General features: G+C 42.8%; 1 protein-coding gene and 2 long non-coding RNA genes across 4 annotated transcripts; 1 reads left to right on the top strand and 2 right to left on the bottom strand.

Annotated features, from left to right (window-relative positions):
- Positions 1-1,293: 1,293 nt before the first annotated feature.
- LOC145421465 (uncharacterized) lies at positions 1,294-2,417 on the bottom strand. Its single transcript, XR_013902828.1, has 3 exons — positions 2,204-2,417; positions 2,005-2,117; positions 1,294-1,873 (listed from the first exon to the last, which is right to left on the bottom strand). It is a non-coding gene; the product is annotated as an uncharacterized LOC145421465 (long non-coding RNA).
- Positions 2,418-6,496: 4,079 nt separating this feature from the next.
- On the top strand, positions 6,497-7,970 carry LOC145421531 (uncharacterized). 2 transcript variants are annotated; one of them, XM_080291954.1, is made up of 6 exons: positions 6,497-6,734; positions 7,291-7,352; positions 7,429-7,491; positions 7,576-7,635; positions 7,718-7,849; positions 7,932-7,970. In XM_080291954.1, exons 1-6 carry the CDS (start codon positions 6,542-6,544, stop codon positions 7,950-7,952), a joined length of 531 nt encoding a protein of 176 aa, XP_080148080.1. In that variant the 5' UTR covers positions 6,497-6,541; the 3' UTR covers positions 7,953-7,970. The 2 variants fall into 2 exon arrangements, with proteins under 2 accessions (XP_080148080.1, XP_080148079.1); XM_080291953.1 differs by having other exon boundaries at positions 7,718-7,970.
- LOC113009272 (uncharacterized) lies at positions 7,895-9,070 on the bottom strand. The gene is made up of 4 exons (XR_013902914.1): positions 8,857-9,070; positions 8,668-8,780; positions 8,471-8,582; positions 7,895-8,390 (listed from the first exon to the last, which is right to left on the bottom strand). It is a non-coding gene; the product is annotated as an uncharacterized LOC113009272 (long non-coding RNA).
- Between the last annotated feature and the right edge of the window lie 593 nt (positions 9,071-9,663).

The raw sequence follows: 9,663 nt of genomic DNA, 5'->3' as shown, positions 1-9,663 counted from the left end.
GTGTATGTAGAAACATTGAAACAGAAACATTGTGGGGGTGTATACAAGGGCAGTAATATAATGTAATAAACAAATAAGGGTGGAGGGGCTGCCAGTGGAACAGAGTCAGTGTTTTCTTTACAGTGAAAATGGACAATGACACAAAGCATACTTCAAAAGCAAGCCAAGAGTTTCTCAAGGTTAAGAAATTTCCAAGTCAGTCACCTAATCTCAACCCAGCAGAGTAACTTTTCAGTTATTAAATGTAAAACTAAAGGCAGAGAAATCCAAAACCTGAACGTGGCTGAAGGAAAGGCCTGGCAGAGCAACTCAAGGGAGGAAAAACATCATTTTATTCCAATCCATGTGAAGGATGTTAATGCAAGTTTTAAAAGAGTTATTATATTCCATTATGCTACTTTAGCTAACTAATTTTGAGACTCTAACATGATCAATTGTGTATGAAAGTGGGTGGAAATCACTTATCATCTTGATTGTTTGATTTAAAATCCACTGTGGTGGTGTTCGAGGCAAAACTACAATAAATGTGTCTTTGTCCACAAATAATTATGGTTGTATGTACTGTTGTGGCAGACAATCTACCCCTAAACAAACAAACAAACAAAATTTATATACTATACCACTTTAAAAAAACAAAACACAGGTCTTGCCAATACAATATGAATTTAAAATCTCATAGCAAGCTGAAATTTTGAGCTCTCTCACCACCTGCATAATTTGGTACACGTTTTATTAGGATGCCTGGGTCGTTGACCCAGGGTTTTGAGTTTATGTATTATTTATCATTTCTATTCTTTGGTTTCTTTGTTAGAGTTCTGTCTTATGGTTTATGTCTCTGTGTAATTCTTAGTTGCTATATCCCCGTGTCCAGTCAGTGTCTGCCCTGGTCCCATGTCTCTGTTTCCTCTGTTGTAGTGCCTGCATGTGAGTCTGTGTCTTTAGTTCAGTCCGTGTTATGTTTCCTGTTTTATTTTGAAGGTCCATGTCTGATGTTAATGTATCTGGTTTTGCTTCCCCTTGTCTCGTTAGGCCTGATTTGCCCCAGCTGTGTTTCCCTCCTGTTACCTATTCCCTGATTGCTCCCTCTGTGTATTTAAGCCCTCTGTTTCTCTGTGTTGTGATCTACCCTTATCTTGCTGTGCGTTCTGGCAGTCTTCTGGTGTAAGTTTATTTTGATATATCCAGTTATCTTACATTTGAGTTCAAGTTTTGCCTCCGAGTGTCTGCATCTTGGGTCCTGCACACAACCGGTCATAACACGTTTCTATTGTGTTCTCTGGGAGTATTTTTAACTAGTGATGGGCAGATGAAGCCCCATGAAGCACTGAAGCTTTTCATCCAATTGGTTCACCCCAACGCGAAGCTTCATGAAGCTTCATTTGCTCTAGCAGGACACCTACTGGATGTAAAAATAATAGCTGGCATGAATTTGAAGAGTGTGGCATTTTGCACACAGCCTGTAAATGTCAACAACAAAAGGAGTGTGTAAAACATGTATATTGTAGTGATGGCAGTATACTGTGTATATTTATAGTGGCAGTATGGGAAATTATTATTTGGAAATGCTTGAAATGGAAATGATCATTTACTGTGAGGTGAGGTGTGGTTGGGGTGTGGACAGTAGTTGTGCTTTTGTAACGTTGAGGTATGGACAGCTACACACTGAGGCTTTGAGCCTCAGTCCTGCCTGTTCACATTTTATTCTGTAAAAACTAAATTTTCACTGCTTTTACGTCCTTTTTAGTGGGGAGAACATAGCTGGGATTTAATGATTTAACAAATCTTTTGAATCCTTTGTCCTCCACAATGCTAAATGGCTGGGAGTCCTCAATCACCATGCTGACCAGGTCTTCATCTATTTGAGATTGTTCTCCTGAGGAAAGACAATAAAGACAAAGCACAAATATAAATATCACACACGTAACTTATAACAGTTGTATAATATTGTTATATCATTTAGTAACATTACTGCATGCTATATTATCATTGCATTTGATGGCTCACCTGGTCTTGCTCCACAATCGGTGTTCCTCTTATTCTCATGCAAAGCTCTGTAGTGCCTAAGCATGGATGTTGTTGTTATATCCCAGCTCCCTGGCACATAGCAAACACTTCACCTTGTACAAAAGTCAAGACAGCTCAACATAAATTGTATTGCACCATCAGTATCATGACAATACATCTTCTGTAGAAATTTACATACCTTGTTGGGAGGAATAAAATCAAAATGTTCCCACACAGGGGAGGACATCCTCCTCTTCTTAGCTGGCTCCATTCTCTCCTGACTTTCTCTCCTCACTCTCATAAACCTCCAAACGGTCTCCAAACTCTCACTAACCGCAACTCTCCATCAAACACCTACATTTTGAATGAAGTCTGAGGGGTTTATATCGCTGTCATATCTCGCGGCAAAGTTCGAACCACTTCATGAACCAGTCACGTGGTACAGCCGGGCAGCGAGGCTTCGGACGTCATCATTTTCAGCTCCTCCCATAAATGAAGCAAGCCTCGATACGCGCTTCGCGGAAACGCCCCCTCCATTACTCGACACACGCTCCGAAGCCTCGATACAGAACGTCCCATCACTATTTTTAACTTTCATTTAAAAGCTGTCCAAAACTTTGATATTGAAACATGAAAAAAATGAAGTTAAAACATTTAAAGAACCAAGAAGTTAAACATTAAACAGAGAAAACCACCGTTCACAGCAAGTATCCAATCACGAGGCGGCGTCTGCCCCTGGGCTTAATGTGATTGGCTGACAGCTCATTATACACATGACTGAGGCTCAGACAGTGGAACTGATTGGTTTGCTAGGGGAAGATGAAACATTGACTGGTTCAAATTAAGGGTGAAATACAAATGAGTGTAAGAATGTAGTTTGGTTTAAGGTGGAATATGCAAATGACAATGAGTCAGACAATTTCTGAATGGAGATTTTAAACAAGAACAATCATTATGGAATAAAATGTTAGGATTGGTTATTTTCTGTCTTTTTGTTTTTTTTTCTGTCCTTGGGTTCTGACTTAACCCATGTGTGTAGCTTGTATTACTCAACTTGTGGGGGCATGCTAGCACCAGTGTTCAAATTACAATGTGAATTTTATTTAACTCAAATAGCTGACATTTCCATCATTGACCTAGACTGGTTAGGCAATTTTAACAAACCAAAAACTTTTGTATTTCTTGCCAACTAAATGAACAAAAAAAAAAGCTGTAGTAAAAAGAAAAAGAACCTCTTTTTTTGTGACTCCTCCTTCTTACTGTGACAGAGTTTAAAGGTCAAAAACCTGCTGGTTTCAAGATGAGTGCAGAGGTATGAATAAAAGCATTTGTAAAGTCCTTGGACGAAACTGGAGAACCATCTTAGCAGCCAGGGCTGGACTGGGACAAAAAAATCAGCCCGCGCATTTTGACTAGAAACCGGCCCACCAGGTATTATAGGAAAAACCATAAAGCCTTTGAATGAAAACAAACGTCATTGTGACAGTGATGTACACTGTCTTGTTGGTACATATGTATCAATCTAATAAACTTAAACCTACACCATCCTCCCTATTCTGGTATTCTAAACAGCACTTAGCCGAAACCCAAAGACTGCTTGGTTGAGTTAACTTACTGAACTATCTACAACACATGGTGGAAACCTGAAATTAAGACAGAGAAGACTAGAGGTGAGACATGACCATTACTGAATATTAAAAATAATAAATGACAGATTTAGTGATATTTTCATAAACTATTCATTTACCACATCAATAAACAGCATGGCAGGGCAAAATATTTTTCCTAACATGACAACCTTTAAAAAGTGAAAGGAGACAGAAAGACAGGTGAGAAAGAATAAAACTTAACTGACTTTTTGATGGCATTTTACACAAAGTACTAGTACAGTATCTAGAAAATGTGGGATGTGGGAAAATACTGGCATCATGTACAGTACTTTCTTCTGAAGAAATTATGTTGGGACCCTGAAAAAAACTTACTATGTACAATAATGGATTTCTATAAATTTGACATCAGATGAAAACTTTGGTTGTAAGATTCGGATAATTATTTGTTAAAAGCTAGAAATTTTAAATGAGAATAAGAAAGAAAAGTATTTCTTTGTGCCCCCCTCTCCCTGTTAATGCTCTACCTGCCCCATGGCAAAACTTTGCTAGACCCGCCCCTGTACAGTTACCAGCTGCCAGCTACATAAAAAAGGATCCTGGTGTAAGTTGTCTCACAGAAACAGTTTATAGCTTTCCTTCAACCCATTCACGTCACCTAAAAGGTAAACCTGTTTCTCCATCACCTGTTCAGCTCTGATGATTCAGTAAGGACATCTCCTGGTTTCATCTTCATGTTTCCCTCTCACCAGATAACCAGCAGCTTTTACAAACAACAACAAACATCAGCTGATACTAGAAAGTAATATTAAATAAATTCTAACAACAGCTTATCAAGTTTAAAGGCGCTTCTGCTATTTAACGCGACCTCCTCCTGGAACAAAGTGGGAGATAAACAAGCAAGAGAGACAGGACTTGCGGCAGAAATGCCGATCAGCTGATCTTAATCAGTTTCATGATTGAAGTAGCAGCAGGAGAGGGAGGGGGAGAGAATGAGAGAAGAAGAGGCAGCTGACAGCGTAAAGACGGAGAATAACTCCAGCTTTTTGTCTTTTTTTTATTGTAGCTGAAGTACGGGACAAATTGCGTTTACTTTCAGCTCAATACGAAACGTGTAATATTAACTCTGAATACCAGAGGATTCCGTTTTTTACAGGACGGTAGGCAACTCTACTAACTAACCATATGAATAAAATAATATTCACCAGTAACATCATAGCACCCACCCAACTGTATAGAAACTCCGTCATGCTAGCTAGAACGCAGTACGAGTTATTGTAACTGACTGTAAAAAGTCAGCACAATGAAAATAAACTGCACCTAAACTTGGTTTATATCTGACCCAGATAGACTGCAGGGCCCTATTTCAGGAAGCCGGTTTAGAAAACTCAGAGTGAAAAACGATACTCAGGGTTGAGTAACCCCGAACTGTCCAACTCGGAATATTCGGTTTCAGAAAGGCTGATAACAAGTAGTTCAATCAACGCGGAGTTGCTTTAACCCCAAATTAAGCGCGCGCACGAGGATACATAAAGCCCTGATTAGTGGAGCACAGATTAAGCGAGTCACCATGGAGACGGAGGGAAAGAAGGAACACCACAAACAAGTACAGGAGACGTTTCAGTGCAACTGTAACATTCCTGACTGCCTGACAGACGGTAGCCTTGGAAACGTGCTCAGCGTCACCAATATTATACAGAAAGCTCCCGTTTGCAAAAAACCGAAGTGCGATAAAAAATATGTACAGAACTGAGAGGATGTCCACGATGTGTCACATGAGCAATATTAGGCCTGAGGATGTTATTCAAATAAATTGTAGATTGTGCTGAAAAATGGTAACGTTCACACAGGAAATCATCAGGAAATGATAAAATGTCCAAATGCGCTCTAATCACTCTCTCCCGGCGGAGAGCTCTGCGGAGAATTTGGGCTTCAACATCTACTGGCTCTTCAAGGAAGGAGCACGCCATGTCTGACACTTCCTACAGTCAGGTTTCCGACAAAGAGGCGGAGAACGTCCGGGTTAGTTGAAGTAAACCTGCTAGGGGGCAGGTTAGCTTCACGGAGTGTGTCGTCATAGTAACTCACTCAGAATTAATCTAAACTCGCTTTGTGAAACTGAAAACCCAGAGTTTTCGTTAACTCAGGGTATACTTACTCAGAGTTTGCACTAAACCGGCTTCCTGAAATAGGGCCCAGGGCCCTGTTTCAGGAAGCCGGTTTAGAAAACTCAGAGTGAAAAACGACACTCACGGTTGAGTAACCCCGAACTGTCCAACTCGGAATATTCCGTTTCAGAAAGGCTGATAACAATTAGTTCAATCAACGCGGAGTTGCTACAACCCCAAGTTAAGCACGCGCACGAGGATACATAAAGCCCCGATCAGTGGAGCACAGATTAAGCGAGTCACCATGGAGACGGAGGGAAAGAAGGCGCGGTCGACGTATTTCACAGCGCTCGAGGCAGAAATTCTGATGGCAGCATATGCCGACAGCATGCACATCATGCAGAAAAAAAGTAACACAGCCGCAGCTGCAAAGGAAAGGGAGCATGCATGGCAAAACATAGCCGACAGAGTCAATGCGTGAGTGTTAATTTAAACATTGATCTAGGGATTTCCACCCATATAACATGTTATTTTATCATATGTCATTCTATATATTATGTTATACATTTTATTTTGTGATGTGATGTGAGCGCAGGTGCAACCCAACAGGCCCCAAACGTTCCTGGCAGCAAGTAAAAATGAAATATAAAAACATAGTCCAAACAGGTAAGGTTTAATTGTATTATGAGCCATAGTGCTTGGTCTGTGAGTCCTATGTAAATCAATTGCAGTTAGAGGCTACAGTAATATACCACCTGTAAGCACATATTGAAATTATCTGAGCACATCACAAGTACACATTTGCCTACTCTGTATGCCCAAATGTGTGCCGTCACAGCCAACAGAAAAAAAGCGGAGGCCCGAAAAACAGGTGGGGGTCCTCCACCACCACCACTCACAGAGGCTGAGCAGTTGGCCCTCAGCCAAAACAGTGGGCGCCCTGTGGCTGAAGGCATCTCTGCGGGGACATCCTCTGTGGCAACAACCCCACAAGACACAAGTGCCTACATAAGGGGTAAATCCAAAACAATACATGGCGTGCATACATCCATTCTGCACAGTCACCTTGACGAAAATGAACTATGTCGTAGTGAAGTTACTGTCCTAATGACAGAGAATGACAGTCATCAAACAGTTAGGTGAATAAACAACACTGAGACACTTGGAAACTGTTAACGTGCTGCACGGGTGAGGGCCCAGGGAGAGACTCACACACACCGAGCTGCAGTGGTACGTCTTTATTATGAGCATAGCAGTGTCCTTTAATTTTGCATACATGCGTGTGTGTGTGTTAACCTCCCACAGGGTGAGCTCCCTGTTCCCAGAGACAGAGCGAGTAGTACATTCCGTACCTTTCCCAATAAGTGTAACATATGAACATATACCTCAATGCAACATAAAGCTCATAAAAGCGTTTCCACCCTGACACCTACTGATTTTGCCTTCCCTCAGTGTCGGTTGTCTCTGAGAGCATACTGACAATGAGGTGTATGGTGATTGGTATGTCTGGTAATTGCCATTTGCGCCCACATAAGTCATGAGTGACCTGTATGAACCCCATATTCTTCCAGTTGACGGTGATGGTGTACTGCATCTGGTGCAGCCCCCTGTTGAGCCAGACCGACATGCAGTTGTGAGTACTCGTAATACTCCACATACTACATGTGTCAACAGTAGAACAGCAATGTTGTTAAATGTCTCCACCACAGGCACATGATGACGAAACAGTGACAGCTGCTACAGAGGAGGCCGCAACAGAGCCACACTATGAGGTATACAGTGTACAGTGGAAAATATAACAACTGACGACAATGTGGTACTATGATGACACCATGGACTTACTATGTCCCCGGCAGAGTGATGCTGGAAATGAAGAGGAAGAGGGTCCAGCCACTCCTACAACGAACCTTTCCACAGTGGGTTGTTCAGCACTGATTTACAACCAACCTAAGTAGGCATGTACTATGGATGCCAATGCTATGTCCCTTGTTGCAATAGCTCCCTGTGAAGCAGCTGTATAAGACATATCTGGCCAGGAAGATAAGAAAGTGCGACATGGAAATGGTGCACCTCCAGCTGCAGATCCAAAAGTCGAAGCTGGAGATTGTACTGCTGGAACAACAGTTAAGGGTGGGTGGAGTGATCATAGATGGACGAATCATGTCAGTGTTTGTACAACATACTAATATACGCATTTATTCTTTGTGTACAGGACATACAGGGTGACCAATAAAGGCAGTTGACCACAGTATCTGTGTATTTGTCTTGTAACATGTTGGGTTGACGGGTCACAGGAAATGGTTGTGGCATATGGTGTCTCTGACTGCTCTTCCATCCTGTACGTTCGTGGGTGGGTCAGGATGTTCATCGTGTGGATCACTGCTGTTGTCTGGTTCAGCTGGACACTGTTCACCTCTAATCGTGGCAATGTTGTGTAGGATCACACATGCCACAATGATGTCACATGCCCTTTCTGGGGTGACCCTGAGTCCACGAAGGCACTGGAACCGGGCCTTGAGCATTCCGATGGTCATTTCAACTCTGGCCCGTGTCCTGCAATGGGCCAGATTATAACGCTGCTGTGGGCCTGGTTCAGGGTCAGGGTAAGGGGTGAGCAAATAGGGTAGACATGGGTACCCCCTATCACCAAGCAGGTGGCCAGTGAACTCTCCTAGGACAGAAGAATACATGTCAGTGCAAACGTCCCTGTGGCAATTGGTCTCTGTATATTTCACAGTTACTTCGACCCACCATGTCCAAATTTGGTGCTCAGTGTACATTCCCGGAAGATTCGTGAGTCATGTACAGAGCCTGGCCACTTGGCTTCCACATTTGTGATGATGTTGGCAGCATCACATATGATCTACCCAGTGCAGAGAACACATATTAGCATCCATTACCATGATGCCATCACTTGTTGGTGTGAAATGCTACAGGGAATTATGTACCTGTACATTGATGCTGTGGAAAGACTTCCTGTTCACATAGTCTCCTTCATTTGCTGAGGGTGCAATGATTGGGATGTGGGTGCCATCTATACAGCCAATCACGCCTGGGAACCCTGGAAATTTATGTACCATTTGAGTGGTAGTTCACGTATCACCACATCATGCATTGAGTTTTGTTCATCCTGATACCTGCAATTTTGTGGAATCCCTCTTTGATGAATCTTGTGGGTCTGTGACCGGGGAACACCACAAACGAGTGCAGGAGACGTTTCAGTGCTACTGTAACATTCCTGACTGCCCGACAGACGGTAGCCTTGGAAACGTGCTCAGCGTCACCGATATTGTACAGAAAGCTCCCGTTTGCAAAGAAACGGAGTGCGGTACAAAGAATATGTAATGGACTGAGCGCATGTCCGCGATGTGTCACATGCGCAATATATGGCCTGAGGATGTTATCCAAATAACTTAGAGATTGTGCTGAGAAACGGTAACGTTCGCACAGGAAATCATCAGGTAATGATAAGATGTCCATACGCGCTCTGATCACTCTCTCCTGGCGGAGTGCTCTGCGGAGAATTTGGGCTTCAAGATCTACTGGCTCTTCAAGGAAGGGACACGCCATGTCTGACACTTCCTGCTGTCAGGTTTCCGACAAAGAGGCGGGGTCAGTCAGGGCTAGTTGTAGTAAACCTGCTAGGGGGCAGGTTAGCTTCACGGCGTGTGTCGTCATAGTGACTCACTGAGGCTTCATCTGAACTCGCTTTGTGAAACCGAAAACCCAGAGTTTTCGTTAACTCAGGGTATACTTACTCAGTTTTTCCACTAAACCGGCTTCCTGAAACAGGGCCCAGGGCCCTATTTGAATTTGAATTTGAATTTAACCCTGACGTTCTCCGCCTCTTTGTCGGAAACCTGACTGTAGGAAGTGTCAGACATGGCGTGCTCCTTCCTTGAAGAGCCAGTAGATGTTGAAGCCCAAATTCTCCGCAGAGCTCT

Source organism: Astatotilapia calliptera, chromosome 17 (genome assembly GCF_964374335.1).
Source record: "Astatotilapia calliptera chromosome 17, fAstCal68.1, whole genome shotgun sequence".
Lineage (NCBI taxonomy): Eukaryota > Metazoa > Chordata > Actinopteri > Cichliformes > Cichlidae > Astatotilapia > Astatotilapia calliptera.
Note: the sequence above shows the minus strand (reverse complement) of the source record. Positions and strands in the feature narration are given on the sequence as shown.

Bases quoted from the DNA above. Each gene is read 5' to 3' on its own strand.
- LOC145421531 (XM_080291953.1), top strand. From the start codon at position 6,542: ATGTGTGCCGTCACAGCCAACAGAAAAAAAGCGGAGGCCCGAAAAACA. The intron at 7,353-7,428 runs GTGAGTACTCGT...TCTCCACCACAG, and splicing joins AGCCAGACCGACATGCAGTT to GCACATGATGACGAAACAGT. The intron at 7,492-7,575 runs GTATACAGTGTA...TGTCCCCGGCAG, and splicing joins CAACAGAGCCACACTATGAG to AGTGATGCTGGAAATGAAGA.